The 24,177-nt window shown below is 35.3% G+C and overlaps 1 protein-coding gene across 1 annotated transcript; it reads left to right on the forward strand.

Moving 5' to 3' along the window:
- The first annotated feature begins 17,859 nt into the window (after positions 1-17,859).
- On the forward strand, positions 17,860-23,603 carry LOC110894284 (MLO-like protein 14). The gene is made up of 15 exons (XM_022141489.2): positions 17,860-18,508; positions 19,073-19,130; positions 19,223-19,443; positions 19,534-19,650; positions 20,290-20,350; positions 20,432-20,526; positions 20,619-20,693; positions 21,306-21,391; positions 21,487-21,536; positions 21,617-21,657; positions 21,768-21,938; positions 22,030-22,065; positions 22,151-22,218; positions 22,341-22,401; positions 22,972-23,603. Exons 1-15 carry the CDS (start codon positions 18,377-18,379, stop codon positions 23,365-23,367), a joined length of 1,668 nt encoding a protein of 555 aa, XP_021997181.1. The 5' UTR covers positions 17,860-18,376; the 3' UTR covers positions 23,368-23,603.
- The last annotated feature ends 574 nt before the right edge of the window (positions 23,604-24,177 follow it).

The following is a 24,177-nucleotide window of genomic DNA, read 5'->3' on the forward strand; positions in this document are numbered from 1 at the left end:
CCAACCCTTTCTGAATTGCAAACCCCAACCTCCCGACTTTTAACTTGAATTAAAATATAGCTTTCATTTTCAAAATTAAAGTAATTCAATCATACTTAATGTAAAGCCAGCTACAGATGATCAAAAATATTCAAACTTTCATATTTAGTGTAAGAGTTCATTTTTCAACAAATTTATAAAATATTTCCTTAAAGTCTAAGTGTCACACCTTCCTTTTCACCGCTCACAAACATATATCAACTTCACATAAATTTTGTATCAAACTATTTTTTGCTTCGAGGGCTGTGAAACAACGTGTGTCATGAAAAAAAATATCAAGCCACTAACATAAAGCAGATTTTAACTTGAAAAATAAATACCAAAATAATTAGCATGCCAATTCTTCGAACACAAAATTGAGAAAAAAAAAACATTTTTATTATCTATAAAAAATAATGTTAATAAATTCACGCGTATTCATATCTATTTTTATTCAACATCTATTTTTTGCATGAAAGAAAAAGTAAGCACTGATTTATTGATCAAAAGTATAAAAAGAGGTTAAAAGCCTATAAAAGGTGTGAATCTGAAAACGATAAATGAGGTTGTTGGACCACAGATCATGGTCTTTTTCTCGGTTACGTGTGGGCCGTGTGATTAGGTACCCCCATTTAATATCATATATTGAAAATAATTGTATTTCATTACTATTATAACTGCGTTGCTATACCATTTAAATATGTCGTTATATGATATAAATGTGTTGTTATACCATTTATGGTGAATTGCGTACATAAAAAAACATTGAGATTCCTCGCCCATAGAACAAAACAATGTACATGTGACGTATTCTCATCACTTCCTATGTTTCTTGGGCAAAATTCACTTTGTACTGGAACCGACCTACACACGCCCATGAAATTTTGGTTGTGGGATATTTCGCATAGAACAACTTGGTGACTCATTTTTTACTAAATTAAGTCGATGGTGTTTGATTTTGTGGTTTGGGTCAGTGGTTAAGGTTGGAAAAAAACTACACTTTATGTTTGATTGATAATACAAATAGTAGTCTCCTTGAATGTATTTAGTTATCTACCATCAAAGAAGGCAATAGTCACACTAGGGGTATGGATGATTCTACTTGGCATAAACAAGCTCAAAGAGCCGAGATGAATCTACTCTAGTAGTCTTGAGCTCTACTCAACTATGAAAAGCTGGTGAACACAGAGGGTGAATACATATAGTAAGTAAGTATAATCACAATTATGGTATAGTTAGTACCGTAATGTAACTGTATAACTCAAACAAGCATATAAGTTTGTACATTCAAACCTTTGTTGACTTGTAAAAAAATCTATTTCTATCATTCCTAGGGGTACTCCCATCAGCTTTGTACTTAACAGTAAACTAGGACCGGGTCAATGGGAAGTGAGATGAAGTAAGGGCTTTGGTCCCTCGCTTTCTGTGGGCCTCGAATTCTAAAATTAAATATATTATATGTAGGTGATTTCTAGGAAGTGAGTAGAGAGTCTGAATGAGGCTAGATTCCATCAGTTTTGTGAAGAAAGTGAAGAAAAGTTGAAAATAGTTGAAAAGTGTCGAAATCTTGTTGAGATTTAAGTTAAAAGTGTGGAAATCATTTAGATCTGAACCAATCTTGATGAGATGATGTCATACAACAGTTTGCATAGGCAACTGAGTGAGAACCACCTTCAAGGAGTCCAAATCAGACGATTTCGAGAAGAAAATGTGTGATTTTGATGGAGAAGATGAAATAGAAGTGTGTAGTGATGATGATTGTACAAGATTTGAAAAGAAATACTTACGAAATAGCCTTGAATCGTGATGAAAAGTGACTGAAAGTGACTTGAGAGCGTTTGGTCGGATGGTGTCACACCCCGATATTTCCACGTTTCACCGGTGGGCCCGGTGGGGGATTATCGTGACATAGTTGGTAACATTACAGTCAAACAACACAATATTTAAATGCACAGCGGAAGCAAAAGATATATATATATATTTCAACCGAATATAATTGTAATATCAAGTATCACGAATAGTTGAAAGTAATCCACAGGTGGATCAAAAATAAATAGGAAACATTGTTCAACAGTTTTGACATCCAAGCTTGCGAGACTTATTGTGGACGCTAGGAGAAAGCCAGCCTAGTTCGCGTAGTACCTGCACTTAACCTTTTTGAGAAAATACGTCAGTTTACACTGGTAAATACATTCAACCGACTCGTTTTGAAAAGTTTAATAAAATTGATTTGAATGCACGAGGCACAAACTTTTTATAACTTGAGATAATTATTTGAAGATAATCTTGTAAAAGAATTACATGTTCCTTATGCGTTCAGTATCCCGATCCGTAGACCGGGTTAAAGATCAATAGACACACCACATTATTTATTTTTGGCACTGACGGGTGTACGCCTACACCCCGTGCTTAGGTCGTGGCCATTTCGTAAAATGATGCCAGGGATATCCCGGACATGGTTATTAACCCCCCCCCCCCCAAAGGCTTAAAGCAAACAAAACATTTCAAAACGGAGCATATCAATGATTTAATCTCTAATCGATTAAAGATTCAATGTCCGACCAAGCGATATTTTATATACCATATGTAACGCCCTGCTTTTTCATACCTTCCATAATTAGAAAGCTCGCCTTGTAATGCTATTTTTGGAAATCTTGTATTATTGTAGTCTTCTTTTCGTTGTAAAATCCGAGACTTGGATCATAAATAAAATTCGTATTTCTTTAAATTCACCATCTACATATTCATACATGTTCATACGTTCGAATTCATTGTACATCGAATCCTTATTTGTAATTCATACTTATAAGATACTTATTTACGATGCATGTCCATGCTCGTCCTTAAATTGTTGATACCTAAAAACCCCTAATAATATGCTTATTTATACAACGGTTAATCATCTAATATGTGACATATACTTGTCACTTACAAACATGTTACATACTTGTACATTACACTTTTTACCTAGTTAAATCATGTTTTACACAACTTAATTAACAAAATTACTCATTATAATGTTTTAAAAAAAAATAAAAAAATAAAGAAATATGGCAGCCCCAATTCAGCAAAATTCAGCCCCATATAGTTGGGTTTTGTGGGCTAGTTTCAAGGTGTAACCCCTTCTAAACACTTACAAAGCCCAACCCATTGAAACCCTAATCCTTCCCCCTATAAATACCACTTATAACCAGCCTCCCTACCACTTTTGCAACACCAAAAACTCTCAAAACATCCTCCAAACCGTAGCTGAAAGCAAGGGTTCGAGCAGATTGACACCCCTTCACGAAAATGAGCATAACTCACTCATTTCTTAACGAAATCACTTGATTCTTTTTCCTACTTACTTGGATAATCATGGGGTTCGATTCCTAGACTTCTCCTTGGAGAAATCAGACCTGGAAATGCCCCGAAATCATCCATAAACTTTCTGTTTGTTTTTATGTTCATCAAAAACTTGTTTATACCTATGTAACTTGTGTTCAACATATCTCATACCTATGTCCTAATGCTTACAACTTATCCCATGGTTGGTTAAGCTTAAAAACAAGGTTGAGACACTTAAAAATCAGAGGATTAAACCTCATAAACTTGGTGTTTTGTTTAGGGTTTTTAACCCACAAGTCATGTCAAACTTTGTCTTTGATACATGAGTGATTATGGAACAACTTGGGTTGTCCAAGCATACAATCCTCACATGATTTGATGATTTCTCTTAGTTAGTGTGTATATTTCTTATTCTTTATTGTATGTTCATGACCCTCCTTGATTGTTTTTTTTTTACATCAAGTGTAGTGGTGAACCATAAGAGGTACCTAAATGGAAGCTTGTTCTTCCTACCTCCTACATGAATTCTATGACACAATAGAGGTACCTAAATGAAGATTTATCTTCTACCTCATGCTTGATTATTGGACTAAATAATACATATAATACTTATACATATGTTTACTATTCGAACCCTTGATGGTTGACTTGTGTTCATTCATCGAAATAGTAGAATACATCATCCAAGACATAAGACTTGTTACGATTCTAATGAGTATACTACTCATGAAAACATTAACCCTTGAGGTTTCATAGTGTCAAGAACAAGTACTTGGTGTTAAAGGACGATTACTTTTGAATACATATATTCTTGTGTTTTAACTTCCTAAATCCCTAAACGGACATATTCAACCTTCTAACCTCGTCAACTTCGTCACATTGGATAATCGGAAAGCTTATACAAATTTTGTGAGTATACTCGCAACCCCCTTTTTATGTTTACCACTTTTTGGGGTGTAACATGTTTTATTATTAAACTACACTTAAACTTATTCTTTATGCAATGCACAAAACAATCCTTATACATGAATACTATGTTATGATACTTGATGCTTACGTGGACCATACTTATGTGATATGTTTTAGTCATTAGCTCTCACGAGCCTCCCTTCGACATGTATAGCGCTATAGGAGTAACGCACCGCCCCCCTTAAACTTGGGTCATGTTGAATTAATTAAACTTTCTTGCGTAAACAGAGGTTGGCTAGAAATATTGCATGCCACGCTAGGTTGATCTCGTATAGACTAAGTTGCCATGTGGATTCGTTTTAAACTTTTATACTTATACTTATACTTATGCTTAAACTTGTATACTCGCCTTTGCTTTTGCATTGAACTTTATTTTAAACATGTTACAGGCTGAGGATGATGATGCTATGAAATGAAGTAGCGTTGATGCCTAGATACACATATAGACGTTTAGGTTTAATCGTTCTATCAATTTTGCTTATGTTGTTATATACTTCTTTGAACTTGTTGCATTTGAATTTTTTTTGTAATGTTGACAATCTACTTTATGAAATGAAATCGATTTATTAAATACTGTCACAAATAGCGTTATGTGTGATGAGCAATCTTTCTTCGTCTCACTCCGATGTTTCCGCCATCGGTTGGGGTGTGACAGATTGGTATCAGAGCCATAACTATAGGGAATTAGGAAAAGTAGGAATGCTTTAACCTAGTCTATAGTTCTAGAGCTTTATCCGTATGTTTTACTTGAAATTACTAGCATGCTATCTTATTTGCTTTTATTTATTCTCTTTTGATCTTGTAAGCATATGTGTCACTTGTGGGTTAACACTTAACATGCTATACTTGATTTTATTATGTGTTAATACTTGTTTCTTCATTTTATCCTTTATGTGTGTTCTTGACATACTTTTTATGCGTTAATATTCGTTTCATCATTTCACTTTTATTGTGATGTTCTTGACATGTTATACTTGTTTGTTTAATCTTTAATATACACTTTTCCTCACGCGTTTTACTCGATTATTACACACATATTACACAAACGAGACGAGTTCACCAAAATAGGCGTGAAACCCATAATTTGGTGAACAACTCTCAATCCATCCACTTTCCTTTTCTTTTTACACGAAATTCACCATCAAGTTAGGAGTGAAATCCTCACCTTGATGGAGAAGTTCAAATTTCAAATTCTAGTGGACCCTCGTCAAAGTGTTGAAATTAAATTTTGACCCGACGAGTACCAACCACACTAAGGATACGAAACCGTCAAGTTAGGGGTGAAACCCGCACCTTGGCGACTAGTTCCACTCCTTGATTTTTTTTCATAAATCCCGCCAAGTCTCGAAATTTCGATTGATTTGGGACATGTAGTAACCGGAAGGGTAAATACCGTTAACCGACTTATCGGCGAGAGTATTTTACCTATTAGGCCAAAGCATGCTCCTCAAATTCAAAAGACTTTTCGACCACTTTGGTTAGTCAAAGTTCCGTTTGGAACACTCCAAACTTTGGTCAAACATGTGTTCCTAATATTTATTTTATATGATGCAATCTTTCAAACTCGAGTATACTTTCGATATTCTCTTTTCATGCACACAACATATTGAACCTTTTCCATACATTTATATATATGCATGATTTCATATAATATAATTTCATATTCCTTGTAACGGCGAGTGGAGACATATCATTAAGATTGGAGTGATTTCCTTACCTTGACGACTAACTCCACTCCCCTTTTTCTTAAAAAAAACGACATCACCAACGAGTTAGGGGTGATTCCCTTACCTAGGCGATCGTTACCAAAACGTCTCTTCAAAATATCTTATTATGCAAACTCGATCATATTTTATACCCAAATTGTTTATCATTATTCAAAATACCCACTCATACCGATTTCAAAATGCATTGTTTTTTCAAACGTACTTCTTATTCTACAATCTATTTTCACTCAACTCATATACGCGAAATTCATAATCATGTCTTAAAACGTTTTATTGCTCGAACTTCAAAACCTTACGAAATGCTACCTACCAATTTAATCGGCTCAATGAAACTCTTGCCCATGAACTTCATATTCGACTTAATCACTAAAACATGCTCACCTTCTACTTTTAATCAAAATCCAACCAACCTTTCTCAAATACTTATAATATCTTATAGAAGTTATATGATTGTTTTACCAAATACCCTTTTCAACATCAACAAATCATTTGTTAATTTTTTTAATCACTAAATCCTTTTGCTAAATTTCTCTTCTAAGGATCCTAGTTTTCACAAGAACCTCCTAAATTCATAATTTCTTCTTTGATGAAACGAACTTACTTTTTAACGAAAACCCTTTTCCTACACCAATTTACAAAACACGTGGGCAAGAAGACTTCATAGGGACCGACCATTTTTCGGATTACGTAAACCCTTTTAAACAAAATTAGCATTTCTATTTGTTACAAAATACGTTATGCATAACCAACGAGTACTTTATGTTCCTTTACATATACAAACTATATTCTACCTTTCAAACCAGGCTCAATCTAATTTTGATTCGATAAACTCAACGTTTTGTTGGAACAACTATACATGCACATCGTCATACACGTTTTAGTCGATATCTCGCGATAACACCATTTATATCGTTCGTATCTACATACTTAGCCTTTCTAATCCGCGATGCCTCAACGTACACCATATACGCAATATTTATTTTTCATACCTACACCTATGTTCATACGTTTTATGCTTGTACTCATACACATACTACTTATACGTTTTACGCTTCTGCTTGTACACATACTACTTACACGTTTTATGTTTATGCTCATACATACATGCGTATTCATACTTAAACTTATGCTCATACTTTCATCCTTACTCATGATTCATACATTCGTACCTATACGCGAGCGTAACCTGAGGGATTCGCTTGCGTGGGTCCCACACATACTTAAGCATGGACTTGCTTATATACTATATTCTTGTACGTACACATTCTAAACTTTTTATGTATACCCCGATTCATACACAACTAGTACAAGCTATGCGGATCATGCGACGATCAAAATAATCACGGGTGCACACGGGATTATAGTGATAGGCGTATGAGAACCATAGAGTGTGCTACTGCGTATGGTAATACACGGAACGTAACATGACACCGAAGACAAAACGGACGTAACATGGTCAAAACATGGTGGATACGCCGCTGGTACTTCCTATATATAAGTGTTTTCACCATGTTATCAAAATTTCGTAAAACGTGCCATGGGAAATTCAGTGTTTTACAGACCTCTTGGACCTAATACAAGCTTTAAGCAACTCACAAACACATTATGTCCGATTATCCATGACGAGACTTCATCCTTAACATGCTACTTTCATCTATCTAATGCCCATATCATTCGTATACTTGCGTTCATTTAGTGTCAATCGTTCGCCCCATGCTCCTATTTCCTTCCTTTCATGCGAACCTCGTTCACAATCAAGCTCGTTTAAGCATTCAAATCCTAACTTATCTTATTACCCTTAGAACTTTCTAATTTTTAGCCATTTCAAATCGTGATAGGCGTATGAGAACCATAGAGTGTGCTACTGCGTATGGTAATACACGGAACGTAACATGACACCGAAGACGAAACGGACGTAACATGGTCAAAACATGGTGGATACGCCGCTGGTACTTCCTATATATAAGTGTTTTCACCATGTTACCAAAATTTCGTAAAACGTGCCATGGGAAATTCAGTGTTTTACAGACCTCTTGGACCTAATACAAGCTTTAAGCAACTCACAAACACATTATGTCCGATTATCCATGACGAGACTTCATCCTTAACATGCTACTTTCATCTATCTAATGCCCATATCATTCGTATACTTGCGTTCATTTAGTGTCAATCGTTCGCCCCATGCTCCTATTTCCTTCCTTTCATACGAACCTTGTTCACAATCAAGCTCGTTTAAGCATTCAAATCCTAACTTATCTTATTACCCTTAGAACTTTCTAATTTTTAGCCATTTCAAATCGTTTTACCTATACCTGTTTACCCCTGCTTATGCCTCAAACCCATTTCGGCTCGACAAATCATTTTACAAACTCAACTTTATCTTCCCAAAATCTCGTACTTTTCAAAACGTTTCAAAATCTCGAGTCTCGAACTGTTACCAAAACTCTTTAAATCTACCTCTTAAATAAATTTCGGGACGAAATTTCCTAAAGGAGGGGAGACTGTAACGCCCTGCTTTTTCATACCTTCCATAATTAGAAAGCTCGCCTTGTAATGCTATTTTTGGAAATCTTGTATTATTTTAGTCTTCTTTTCGTTGTAAAATCCGAGACTTGGATCATAAATAAAATTCGTATTTCTTTAAATTCACCATCTACATATTCATACATGTTCATACGTTCGAATTCATTGTACATCGAATCCTTATTTGTAATTCATACTTATACGATACTTATTCACGATGCATGTCTATGCTCGTCCTTAAATTGTTGATACCTAAAAACCCCTAATAATATGCTTATTTATACAACGGTTAATCATCTAATATGTGACATATACTTGTCACTTACAAACATGTTACATACTTGTACATTACACTTTTTACCTAGTTAAATCATGTTTTATTTCATATTTCACCTTGTTACAAGTTAGGGGAAACATTGTTGCATATTATTACACAACTTAATTAACAAAATTACTCATTATAATGTTTTAAAAAATAAAAAAATAAAGAAATATGGCAGCCCCAATTTAGCAAAATTCAGCCCCATATAGTTGGGTTTTGTGGGCTAGTTTCAAGGTGTAACCCCTTCTAAACACTTACAAAGCCCAACCCATTGAAACCCTAATCCTTCCCCCTATAAATACCACTTATAACCAGCCTCCCTACCACTTTTGCAACACCAAAAACTCTCAAAACATCCTCCAAACCGTAGCTGAAAGCAAGGGTTCGAACAGATTGACACCCCTTCACGAAAATGAGCATAACTCACTCATTTCTTAACGAAATCACTTGATTCTTTTTCCTACTTACTTGGATAATCATGGGGTTCGATTCCTAGACTTCTCCTTGGAGAAATCAGACCTGGAAATGCCCCGAAATCATCCATAAACTTTCTGTTTGTTTTTATGTTCATCAAAAACTTGTTTATACCTATGTAACTTGTGTTCAACATATCTCATACCTATGTCCTAATGCTTACAACTTATCCCATGGTTGGTTAAGCTTAAAAACAAGGTTGAGACACTTAAAAATCAGAGGATTAAACCTCATAAACTTGGTGTTTTGTTTAGGGTTTTTAACCCACAAGTCATGTCAAACTTTGTCTTTGATACATGAGTGATTATGGAACAACTTGGGTTGTCCAAACATACAATCCTCACATGATTTGATGATTTCTCTTAGTTAGTGTGTATATTTCTTATTCTTTATTGTATGTTCATGACCCTCCTTGATTGTTTTTTTTTACATCAAGTGTAGTGGTGAACCATAAGAGGTACCTAAATGGAAGCTTGTTCTTCCTACCTCCTACATGAATTCTATGACACAATAGAGGTACCTAAATGAAGATTTATCTTCTACCTCATGCTTGATTATTGGACTAAATAATACATATAATACTTATACATATGTTTACTATTCGAACCCTTGATGGTGGACTTGTGTTCATTCATCGAAATAGTAGAATACATCATCCAAGACATAAGACTTGTTACGATTCTAATGAGTATACTACTCATGAAAACATTAACCCTTGAGGTTTCATAGTGTCAAGAACAAGTACTTGGTGTTAAAGGACGATTACTTTTGAATACATATATTCTTGTGTTTTAACTTCCTAAATCCCTAAACGGACATATTCAACCTTCTAACCTCGTCAACTTCGTCACATTGGATAATCGGAAAGCTTATACAAATTTTGTGAGTATACTCGCAACCCCCTTTTTATGTTTACCACTTTTTGGGGTGTAACATGTTTTATTATTAAACTACACTTAAACTTATTCTTTATGCAATGCACAAAACAATCCTTATACATGAATACTATGTTATGATACTTGATGCTTACGTGGACCATACTTATGTGATATGTTTTAGTCATTAGCTCTCACGAGCCTCCCTTCGACATGTATAGCGCTATAGGAGTAACGCACCGCCCCCCTTAAACTTGGGTCATGTTGAATTAATTAAACTTTCTTGCGTAAACAGAGGTTGGCTAGAAATATTGCATGCCACGCTAGGTTGATCTCGTATAGACTAAGTTGCCATGTGGATTCGTTTTAAACTTTTATACTTATACTTATACTTATGCTTAAACTTGTATACTCGCCTTTGCTTTTGCATTGAACTTCATTTTAAACATGTTACAGGCTGAGGATGATGATGCTATGAAATGAAGTAGCGTTGATGCTTAGATACACATATAGACGTTTAGGTTTAATCGTTCTATCAATTTTGCTTATGTTGTTATATACTTCTTTGAACTTGTTGTATTTGAATTTTTTTTTGTAATGTTGACAATCTACTTTATGAAATGAAATCGATTTATTAAATACTGTCACAAATAGCGTTATGTGTGATGAGCAATCTTTCTTCGTCTCACTCCGATGTTTCCGCCATCGGTTGGGGTGTGACACCATACCCCAAGCCTGTATAGGGAAGATAAGTTAAAAGTATTTACCTTTGCAAGTATCAATCACAAATAGCAAGTGCGTGTAGCTTTTACCGGGTCTCCTATTCTGGAAGGAAGGTTGATAATAACCTATTAGAATTCTAACGGGTCTTTAATAAAGCCTAAACTTAGACCGATTAGTTTTAACGAAAGATACGGTTCGAACGCACGATTAGGCGAAGACCGGAATAGAATGTGTTTTAATCCCAACAAGTTTAAAGACTTGTATAATATGGGTGAACTAAACACCTTCTGGATCTTGAGATAAAAACGATATGGTTTGACCCGTTTCGGCTAATTTATGTGAACTAGTTACATAAATCTAACCGAACGCGTAGGAAGCGTAACGGGTAGCCATGAGAGTCATTTACAGGTTTCCTAAGTTAATATGCCCTAAATATGTTGTGATATCAGTAGGATACCTTCCATTATGCCCAACATGAGTTTAATCTAAATATAAGCCCCGTAGGGGTATTTTGGTCATTTTAAAGATTATAAAAGAGATTATTTATAATTTTGATGTTCGGGTCTGAAGTAATCAGTAAAACCACTTACTTTAACAAGTTATATCAGTAGGTAATAAGCTTTACATGACAAAATGGTTTTAAACCCAAATTATGCGTTTAACTACACTTAAAAGGCTAATTTAAGCGATTTCCGGGTTATACAGGAAATCTGAGTTTTCTGATCAGGTTATATAGTTCAAAATACTTTATTTATTATATAAAATCAGTAGCAATTGGATTTGTGTCAAAATATTATGTAGAACTCGTTTTATGCCCGAAAGGGTATAATCGGTATTTACCGAGTCAAGGCCATAACCTTAGGTTATGAGGAGGTTAAAAATAATTAAAAAATCTTTAAAAATCTCAAAATATTATATTACATCAGTGGGTAAAAGTTTTGGTGCCAAAAGTTGGGTTTAGATAGGCTTTATGCTAAGTGCACCGTTTAATTAACAAAAGCTTCTTAATTGCGCTATTTAGCATAACTCCTATTCTGGACCTCGAACTGTTATGAAACTTTAGGGACATGTTTATAAACTAGTAACAAAGATTGTTGCTCTCTCACGTTTCCAAAATTCTCGTTTTATGGTCAAAAGGGCATTATGGTCAACATTTAAGCATTTAACAGAAACGTGTAATTTAATCGGACAATCAACGAACCAGTCACATAGGGTTATAATATCATGTAACCTGGTCCTAAGGAAGTCCTAAGGCATTTCTAAACTCTACTAAAACGGATCAGAACTGAAGTCAAAGCAAAAGTCAAAGTTTTGCGACTTTTGGTTCCGAACCGGGTCAAAACAGAAAATTGCCGGGCCGAACATGTTTAGACATGTTCTTACATTTCTTACTAAGTTATATGAGTGGTAAAATAGGTTACACACCTTCAGCATTGCTAATTATGAGTTAATCCGAAAATTATGGTTCTGTTAACTTTTTATAAACATCTTTGACCCGACATTTGATCTAGTTAGAGCGGGAATCAGAGGGTGCCCTTTTAAGGGCTTAATGCCCACATAATTACCAACTTATAACTACCTTTGATTCAACTAAACATTGAACCATTAATGATTAATTGCTAAGTCAAACGTTAATTACGACGGTTTGACTTTTAAGCTAATAACTAAGTAAAACTCAATTAGGAAAGGTTAGGCATACTTACAGAAGTCCTATGCACGATTAAGGATGACTTGGGTCTGCTTTGGAACTCCAGAAGTCCTCACAAATGCAGATGAAATGAATGCAAGGATGTTGCAACATTGTGGCTTTATATAGTGATTTTAATTGCTTGTGATCATGACAAATCATGCTATAACTGATCATGGATCATCCACAAGTGTCCCTAGGGTCTAAAAAGCATGTAGGGGTCGCCCATGTTGTGGAAAACATCTCCCTAAGTCGGTTACAAGGCTGAACAGGCTGTTGCCTGTATTTTCTGTATCTGGGCGTCTCACGCGGCCCGCGTAAGGCCTAGACAAGGCTTACGCGGCCCGTATGGGTCTTCTGATCTGATTCAAAACTTTTCAATTATTGCATGTTGGCTCTTGGCTCTTCGAAAGGTCAATTTAACTTATTTCTTGCATTATGAGCCCTTCATATTTACTTATAAGGGCCTCAAGACTTATACCCACTTTGTTAAGTCCTTGGTCACTTTATGTTTACCCGAAAAGTCAGAATTTTCAACGTTGACGCTTTAACCCCTCCTTACACGAATTTGATCATAACTTTCTCGTATGATAAAGAAACTTTATGAAAATTTTATCGTGCATTCTAGTGAGCATAATTAATCGTTACGAAGCTTCGGGTTTGCTAAAAGGCCACTCAGAGGTATAACTTAAACATGTTGACACATTTAACCCTTGTAGTTTGTAATCTCTCACTTTCTTTCATATTTAGCTCCGTGCGATCCATGATTTATTCGTTTGAAGGTATATACATTTTGTAGGGCTATTCTAGGATATATTTATCCATCGTTGACATTTCGAACCCTTTTATTCACATACTTTCCATGTTGGTCAACTTTAGTCCCTATAGAGTATACTTTCACACGTTCAAGCTTATGACACGTGTCAATACATTATAGGACGTGAATTTTCGAGGTGTTACAGATGGAGACGTCAAATCAGTGAAAGAGACGTGTACGGTTACTATTTATAGGGTGAGAGGAGGGTTAAGTCGGTGGAGAGTGCGAGGTGTGCTTGGTCGGATGGCCTTTCGATCGGATGGCCATCCGATTGGACGGTCATCCGAGCGGATGTCCATTCGATCGGGTGGTCATTCGATCAGCCAAGTTGTGCGAGTTAGTTTTCCGACTTCCGTTCCGTGTGTTAAGCGTTGCGTTGCGTTTAAGCGAGTTGCGAGTGAGCATTGCGTTGAGATAATCACATAACATAAAACAAGTAATCACACAATTCACACACATAATAACTAAGATGCATGAAAGTAAATCTGCGTTTCGAGTTTGCGTTGAGTTTGCGTTGTGATAGCGTTTAGTCTAATCAAGCGTTGTAACATGTGATAAGATGCGTTAAATAGTAAGCGTCATAAACTGCGTTAAATGCGATAATCTGCGTTTTGAATAAGTGTTGTAATCGTGCGTTTAAAATGCATTGTAAGATATAGTTAGACCCTTTTGCGATAATCGAAATCTCGAGAGTACAAGCAATTAAGCAAGAAATGACAGATACAAGTAATGACCCGGAAAGTCGGGTTGTTACAGATGATATATTAATAATAGGATCTAAATCAAATTATTTTCCTTTTTTTTAAAGAAAAAGGCCTCAATTTTATTATCCGCTTTAGCACTAAAAAACTTTGAGTCGGCCTTGCAGTAAACACCCACCTGCAACCAAACGGTTTCTTTCCTGTAGTTAACTTGAATTTCTCTCATGTGCCATTTTTAAGAGCTTTCATTTCTATATCCATGGCCGCTTGACATTCAATTTTCTTACTTGATTTTTGTCCTGGCTTCTCCCACCATTTTGGATAAACACTAATCTTAAAGCATGTCTCTTCATCTTGTAGCGGGTACAATATAACCTTGATTTTTCTTCTATATCTTTATCCCGTTGTGGCTATGAACAGTTTTTAGGTCTTCCGGTTGATTCCATTGCTACCAAACCCAGGCCAATCTCAGATGACCTGCCAATTTTAGTGGTTGCAGGTTTTAGAATGTCTAGTCTTGCTATTTCACGTCGTATCGTAGCATCTGTGGCTTCAACCAAAGGGGGGATCCTTTTTTCAAGATGTCCCCTTTGATTGGTTCCAACTTGTCATCAATTGTTGTTAATTGTTGATAGAATCTTTGTTCTTGATTTTGTTGTTGTAGATATGAATATCTTCAAGGTGTTTTATCGGATTCAGTTCTCTTCTGTGAGTTGTCATCCATTTTGGTTGCAGTTTGTTCCAACAATCTTCTAATGTATCTCATCATTGCCTCAATGAATTAGCTCTTTTGTGAAGATCAAACACTTGCAACGAATTTGTTTCAGCGCCATATGTAATTGCTAGACTGTCCCGAAGGGCTTTCGCAATCGGATATTGTGAGACGTTATTCACCAAACTTGCATCAACGTTTTGGATAGGCCATTTAAAAACACAATGATTATCTTGGTCCCACCAACCATACGTTTTATTGGTTTTAAAAGCGGTGACGATTCCCCCATAATGTGAGGACTTCTTCCCCTTCCTGCCAATTGCCTTTTTTCATTAGGGTTGCCTATAATGCGTAATTATCTCTTTCGAGTTTGATTTCAAAAGAGTGATTCTTGGAATTGGTTGTTGTTGGTTATGCCCCGAGATCGTTTCTCAGTAGTGCAGCGATTTGCAGGGTTAATTCATCATGTATGTTGGTTAAAGTGGTGTTACTGTCTATCTGACATGTTTGATTGTAGGTTTTGGCTATGGTTATGAACCCTCAGAGTTATAACTTGTGTTCTGATACCATGATTAAAGGTACATAGATTAAAAGAAAATATGGTTTTTTTCTTATATATCAAAAGCATACAAAAATATGTTAAATAGGTGGAGAATAAGCTAACATGGTAAATCTAAACACAAAAAATATTACTCCTTAAGACCCTGTGTAGTGGGGCGTTTTTTTTTAAAAAAAATTCAAAAAAAACGCTTGAAAACGCCCATGTACCATTACATGGGGCGTTTTTTTAAGCAAAAAATCAAAAAAAGCCCCTTTGGCGTTTTATAAACCACGCCCAACACCCTTTGCCTTTGTCCAATCAGATTTCATCTCCCTTGTCCTATCCAATAAGATTTTTTCTTTTTTTTTCTTTTTTTTTTATTTAATGCCCCAATAATGCCCAATAATGCCCCATCCCCACTACACCCATTTTTCTAAAACGCCCAATAATGCCCCTTTGCTGACTGGACCGCCACGTGGCGTAAAATGCCCACACTTGGGGGCATTATTTTCCCCCTCCACTACACATGGTCTAATTAGAGGAGTATTATTTCCTTCATTGATTATGGATCTAGAATATTCTTACATTAAGAACTATTTCAATTTACAAGAAATAATGCACATGTGGGTGTGCAAATACATGCTCAAATATTATATTATGAAGATACTATAATAAATGTATAAGTCGTATTGTGTTTGGCTACTAATTCAGATCTCCAAACCAACTTATCAGATGGAGCAGAAGTAAGAATCCAACTTCACATGAAAATTTTGCAATGCATTATGAAGTTGTACATGAGAAAGGTCCCATAAGTATGAACCCCATGGAAATATGATCCATGTGTTTAAATCCTCAACTAGTAGTAGAAAACTCGGTTCCACCACCATCTTGATCCTTGTTCCCTTATAACAAACAAAGCTTGAATAGTGTCCTTATCGGACATCGCATTTCAAGTATCTTGCTTTCAAGTTTGTATCTCCGACATGACTACATACTATATCCCTAAATAGGGGTGGACGACCCCATTGGTCTCAACAACGTATTAATGAATTGAAATATGGTAAGAAGACAAAATTTTTAGGTCCAGATCGTAAGTATAGACCCGATACAAAAAAAATTAAACATTATGTTCCTATGTTATTTGACAATGCATAATCAAGTGGACCAAACTTGTGTCATTGGGAGTACATTAGACATCCGACTATGGTCCAAAACATATGAACATAACTAGGGACAACCTATATGGGTTAATTCTCAACTTATCAAACATTTTTGTGACACCTATAAAACATTTGATCGTAATTAAATCATCATAATAACAAAATAATAAATATTTTTCTCATAACTATAACAGAGAAATATCACAAAAGCTACAATTCATTTAACTACATTTGTAATCTATAACACGTTAATTTGCTTAGTATTACAATGACACAATGATATTATTATTTTACCTAAAATTAATAAAGTATTATAATCAATAACGAAATATTTCACTTTTCATTGAAATAACAAAATCATGATAATGTTCTAAATGCATAAACATTTATATAATCTAATGTAAAAACTATTAAAATCAACAAACAAGTTGAATATACTTTTTCACTTCGGTTTGACATTCCCAATCCCAATCTATTTACAAAACTCAACTTGAATGTTTAACATTACATTTCGAAAAAAACAAACAAAAATGATGTCACTAAAACAAATAAAGCTTACTATTTTTTGAACATTATGTGATACTATGATATGCTGGTGAATTTTTATTCATTTAAGTTATTTTTCTATAATCTCACATTATGGTGTTATATCATTGAAGAAGCAAAGACCCAAATTCAAGTTGACTTGGGATCATGATGATTTTCACATGAGAATTCACGAGGAGAGTTCTCTAAGCACCGATGATCATTTTAATTCATCTATCTATTACTAGAAATGTGAGTATGTAAAACAGAGATTTGCGAGAGATCGAATGACCTTACTTATATCAGGTTATCAGTATTTATACTAGGTATTGTTACATGTCATTGTCAAGGAGTCGTATTCAGGACATAACCAAATTGATGTTGACATCTCGGTTTTGATATGTGACCACCTTACCACACACCTCGCAGGACGTCCCGTCCCACATCAACATGGTTTGTTAAGACATCCACCGGTCCAGACCCTTAAACTCAAGACCCATTCATTATACTTGACCCGACCGTACCAAATTTGATATCATATCTCTTCAACCATAACATTTAATATATCTATTATCTAACACATTTGAAAAATGGGCAACTTCATTAAATTAAATCAAATCAAAATTAAAAAAGTTCATGTATTATGACAAAACACTAGAAAGTAGAATCACTAGCCTTAAGCGACGTCGTTTCCGCTAATTACGCGCAACACTTTAAGCCGCCCAGCAATCCTCTCTCTCTCTATATTAATTACTTCATCATGAGAGAGAAACACACACAAGACAGAGCTTTGGTTACTCTGTTTCATCAAGATTCCAGTTGGTATATAATTGACCCCCAAATTTTATATAAAATTATTCATCCACAACTGCACTTTGCACATTCTTTATTCATATACCCAAATTTCATATATTTTTTCTTATTATTTCTTTATTACTCAGTGAAAACAGAGTTGGGTATTTTAAAAACCAGTAAGATTCGTCTTAAAGTTTATATTTTTCTTCAATCTTGATGCAAATACAAAGTGGGTAAACATAAATTTTGAACTGGAAAGTGTAAATCTTGATTATTTTTACTGAACTTCAACAAAAGTGGGGGTCTAGCATTTGGATTATTTGGTCATTATTGTGTGCACACAGGCTGTTCGACGAAATGCCTGTGAGAGATCACTAAAAAAAATTGAATCTTGCAGTGGGAGACTTTGTGTGTGTATTTGTGTGGTATGTTAGTGTGTGTTAGAGGTGTGAAAATTGGGTGATATCTGGTGAAGGTAATATGTCATCTGAGGTTGACCAGGAAGAGTCAAGATCTTTGGCTTTGACTCCAACATGGTCTGTGGCTACAGTGTTGACCGTCTTTGTTGTTGTTTCTTTGCTTGTTGAGAGATCAATTCACCGGTTAAGCAATGTAAGTGTTCTTTGTTTTGACACATGAGATGCTTGTATTGTTTAGGAACTAACACTGTAGCACTTGTGTGATCAAATGATATAGTTTATATAGATTATAAAGAAATTTGTGTTTGACTCTAGTTATTTGGTTCCATGTCTTAATTTGTGACTCTTTGGGGTTTTGGTATTCTACTTTTGAGCACCAAAATCAAGTTAAATCCATTCTTTGGATGAGGTACCGGGTACCGAAAAATACCGGTACCAAACCGTACCGTACCGATCAAATTTCGGTTCTAATTTTGTACTTCTGTACCCAATTTTGGCTTTTTTCGGGACCAGTACTTTCGGTATGGTACGGAATTTTACCCACTTTATACCTTTGAATACCGTAACGAGCACTTTCGGTACCGGTATAGTTAGGTATCGCTGTGGTACCGAGCTCATCCCTACTTATGTTGTTTGACATATTCAGACAGTGAATAATCCAAGTGTGTTTAATCTTGGTTTAAAAAGGCGTTTGTGCTCCGAGGTGTTTAGGTTTTAGTTGATCATGATTCCTGACAATTTTGTTTTAACATGCTAGTGGTTGAAGAAAACAAACCGCAAGCCGTTGCTTGCTGCCGTGGATAAAATGAAAGAAGGTATTTCAGTATACGAAATCTATTTAAGAAACGAAAATGCTTGATACGACATTCGTTATTCTCATCATCTTGTTTCGGTTGTTTGTGTGCAGAGTTGATGCTTCTTGGCTTCATTTCTCTCCTTCTTACAGCCACTTCCAGTATTATATCAAATATTTGTATCCCCTCAAAATACTATAATGGCGCATTTGCTCCGTGCACCAGATCCGAGGTTGATGAAGAATTGGAGAATAATGAGCGGAAACTTTTTATGACTTTTGTATATCCTCAGAGGAGAGTTTTGAACGTGTTGAATCAGAACAAGTGTCGGAAGGTGAGTCAAGTTAATTTACAATCGTCATTTCGTGTATGTATTATGTTTTTTAAGTCTTAAAATATTTTTATTACCATTTGTCATTTACAGGATTACGAGCCCTTTGTATCATATGAAGGCCTTGAGCAATTACACCGGTTTATTTTCGTCATGGCGATAACTCACGTGTCTTACAGTTGCTTAACGATGCTTCTTGCTGTTGTGAAGGTTACATACTTTTATTTATTCTCACCTGATAACTGTATAAAGATTAGGGCTGCAAACATATCGAACGTTCAGCAAACAGTTCGTGAACCGTTTGGCGGGAAGTTCGTTTGTGTTCGTTCGTTTAATAAATGAACGAACACGAACATGGAACTTCCTTGGTTTAGTTAAACGAACGAACGTGAACAGAGGCTGTGTTTGTTCATTTATGTTCGTGAACGTCCGGTAATGTGCTCGTTTGTGTTCGATAGTTCATTAGTGGTTTTAGTTTTTATATTTTATATAAACACGTCACAAATATTTTATTAGTATCGGTGTATTATATATTCTCTTCATTAACGCTTGTTTGTGTTCGTTTATTTCCATTTGTATTCATGAACACTAGTATGTGTTCATGAACATTCGTTTGCGTTCGTTGCTTAAAATTAACAAACGAACACGAACACGTTCATTTCCTTAACGAACGAACACGGACATAAAATCCCGTTCGGTAAGTGTTCATGAACAATTTGTGAACACATATACTTTGAATTTTTTATCAAACGAACATGAACAAGGTATTGTTTGTGTTTGTTCGGTTCATTTGCAGCCCTAATAAAGATAACAGAATATGATAATTTATGTTTGTCGTAATCTCTCCAGATCCACAGTTGGAGGAGATGGGAGGATGAGGCTCAAGTGGATCGCCATGATGTGCTAACCGGTATTATATACTTGTACTTATGTATCTTTAGTTCATAATCATTTTTAAATTTAATGATGGTATTATATATATTTAATGCAGAAATTTCAAGAAATGACATTTTTAAGAGGCAATCAACTATGGCCAAATTCCACTCGTCAAATCCGTTGGTTAGGAATGGTTGCGTTACTTGGATGGTAGGTACAGTCTCTTAACATTTTACATTTGTGCATAGTTAGCTTTTCTCTTTCTGTTAACATAATCTTTTTGTATCTAATTTGCCATACAGATATGTTTCTTTCGGCAATTTGGGCGTTCGGTTGTTCGTGCAGATTACCTTACACTCCGTAAAGCCTTCATCATGGTATGCCAAATCTTGACATAAATAAATTAATATTATACAGTTGCTGATATTTCCTTGAAAACTTATATATCACCCTATATATCTACTTCGAACAAATTTATAATTTTTAAAATTTTTTTACTGCACTAGCCGTATGGCATTGCAAATTGGTCGACCTGAATAAAGAGTCTGAAAATCAATGGTCCCTGTGGTTTACCAAAAGTACACGGATAGTCCATGTGGTTTGCACTTTGTAACGCATTTAGTCCCCAGCCAACAAATCTAAACTTTTTAGCATGTCCAAGTTAGGGACTAAATGCGCCACCAAGTGCAAATCACAGGGACCTTCCATGTTCTTGAGAAAAAGCAATGCGTTACAAAGTGCAAACCACAGGGACCATCTGTCTACTTTTGGAAAGCTAGGAACTAAATCCAAAATTTTGGTAAACCATAGGGATATTGATGTAACTCGGCCAGTATTTTATATATAAATAATATATCGATAATTAATAAAAAAAAAAACATAGGGACTATCCGTGTACTTTACTCTATGTAATATGTACGATTAAATTTGTTCGTTGTAATTGATATGTGTTGGTTGATATATTGTTTGTTTTTCTTATTTTCTGGCAGAACCATCACCTCACATCAAAATATGATTTTCACAGTTATATGATTCGGTCTATGGAAGAAGAGTTTCAAAGAATAGTTGGAGTTAGGTAATGAATTTTGTATTTGCCAAAGGTGTTACGTAAAATATTATTACCGTTGGAAAGATAATGATTTTTTTTTTCGTTTGTTCGGTTTCTTGCAGTGGCCCACTTTGGGGATTTGTGGTTGCCTTTATGCTATTCAATGTAAAAGGTAGGTAACGTGAACTAATTATGCATCAAACCCGCGTTGGAAAAACTCAATCTTGAACGATCATCGTACATTTCTTGCAGGATCGAATCTTTATTTCTGGATTGCCATTATTCCAATTACAGTAAGTACTCGTCTTTCTTATCTTATCAAAAGGAGTAGTTTGTTTTATACTTTTATATATATATATATATATATATTTACTCTTCTGATTGCATTTGTATATATATTCAGCTTGTTTTACTCGTGGGGACAAAATTGCAACATGTTATTGCTACTTTGGCACTCGAGAGTGCTGAAATTACTCGATATTATACGGAAACGAGACTAAAGCCTCGAGATGAACTCTTTTGGTTTAAGAAGCCAGAATTACTGCTCTCCTTAATCCATTTCATTCTTTTCCAGGTCAGCATCGCCTTTTTATCCTCGATTATTTAAAAGGACATCAGTTTTTTTCTTTTTAGTTTGTTACGACTAATCTAAAATGTTTGTGCAGAACGCATTTGAGCTAGCTTCGTTCTTTTGGTTCTGGGTATTTTTTTTACTTGATTTCATAACCGCATTTCATCTTCGATTTTGAGTTGTATAAACTGTTTTAACATTTTTGTTTATTGCAGTGGCAATTCGGCTATAATTCTTGCTTTATCAAGAACCACACGCTCGTGTATATACGGCTGGTTTTGGGGTATGCATTTATTTCCATTCGGTTTGACCTGGATTTCATACATGTTGCTTAAAAGTAGCAAAACGGGTGGGTCGGGTAATGAGTCAAAACACGACGTCTCTCACTGTTCTTACGTCTTATAGGTTCATGGGCCAGTTCTTATGCAGCTATAGCACCCTACCGCTTTATGCACTTGTTACCCAGGTAAAATTTCAGACCAAAAGAACAAATGTGTGTGTGTGTGTGGGTGTGGGTTTCGGGTTTTTTCGGGTCGGGTTGTTCGGGTTCTTGGCTGCGAAAAAGTGGCCCGATAACCGACCCATTCAAAGTTCGGGTTGTTCGGGTTCAGGTTAATTCGAGTCGGGTTGTTCGGTTTTCGGGTTTATAAGTAAAATGAAAATATTTTTTTTTTTTTTTTTTTACAAAATATCATCAAAATTATACTGCTACGAAAAATATCATTAAAAGTCATATATCGTTTGACAATATGATATTATAATGTTCCAAACCAAAATACATCTATAAACAAAAAAGACAATAAATTTTCGGGTTTCAAGTTTCGAGTTTTTCGGTTCAGGTTGTTGGGGTTTATGGCAAGGAAAACGTGACCCGATAACTGACCCATAGAAGGTTCAGGTTGGTCGGGTTTTGGTTTTTCGGGTATTCTCTAACTCGGGTTCGGGTGACTTTGAATTCGGGTCGGGTTGCTGATAAAAGTGGTCAGTCCTGTGTGTGTAATGTTTATATTCACCTGAACTCTATGTTACTCTGCAGATGGGTACGAATTACAAGGCTGCGTTAATTCCGCAGCGAATACGAGATACAATCCATGGATGGGGAAAGGAAGCCCGAAGAAGGAGAAGGCGGTTAGGAATATACGATGACTCGACGACCATTCACACAGACACAAGCACAGTGATATCCGTAGAGGAATTTGACCACCACGAGCTAGATGGGTTGGCACCCGCTGAGGGTCTTGAAATCGAGATGCAGCCACATAGTGTTCTAATGACGGGTGGTTCAGGTTCCCCGCGTGTGGCTAATGAAAATTCTAGTCGTGCCGGTGCACCTCTGCTTAGACCTTGTGCATCTGTGTCTTCTTCGGCTTCACCAAGTTTTGTGCCGGAAATTGTTACGAGATCGTCGTCATTGCCAGTTCAGCGAGAATGAGGTGAAGATGGACAGTTTTTACGGTTACTTTTATTAACTGTTTTATATATTATAATATATACGGTTAATAACTTTTACTTGTTAATATGTTGAGAGGTAGTACATAAAAGTTGTGACAGCTTAAATGTAGAATTATAGTTACAGTTTTATTTTTTACCATGAGAAGTTAAACCACATAAGATTGAAACTTTCCCTGGTCAAATGAGGAAAGATACAATCTTGTGTGCTGTTTTGCATCTTTTTTGTCTAGTTGGTTGTTTGGAAGGCATAACTAATTTTGTCAAATTAGTTGCGAGTAAAAAAACATGTTTGTTAAAAGAATTGAGTTTTAAGGATGTTTACGGTACTGTTAGAGAGGTTTTGATTAAAAAAAATTATATATTTGGCGGTTTTGGAAAGCGACAAACCAAACTGGTTGGGTTAGATGGGTCGGAAATTTTTACATGTTTGGTGGTCTTACGGGTTGATTTTGGCTCTGAATCATATTTTATTGTTTTTTTTTTTTTTTTTTTTTTTTTTTGCAAAACTGTTAGTTAAAAAAATAAATTTAAATAGAAGTATATTCATAAATATAATACATATAATTGATTGCATAAACACATATAAAAGGTTGAATAGACGGTTCGGTTTAGTTTACACTAACGGTTCTAAGTTACAAAATGTTACCACTAAACTGACCCAAAACGGAACCGTTATCAAATGCCTAAACTTACTTTAACTTAATCGATACAATACAATCTATTTTAATGATTAATGAAAAAAAGCAGTCAAAGTGATGCTAATCAATGTATAGGGAGTAAACTTTGGAAT

Source organism: Helianthus annuus, chromosome 12 (genome assembly GCF_002127325.2).
Source record: "Helianthus annuus cultivar XRQ/B chromosome 12, HanXRQr2.0-SUNRISE, whole genome shotgun sequence".
In the NCBI taxonomy this organism is placed as follows: Eukaryota; Viridiplantae; Streptophyta; class Magnoliopsida; order Asterales; family Asteraceae; genus Helianthus; species Helianthus annuus.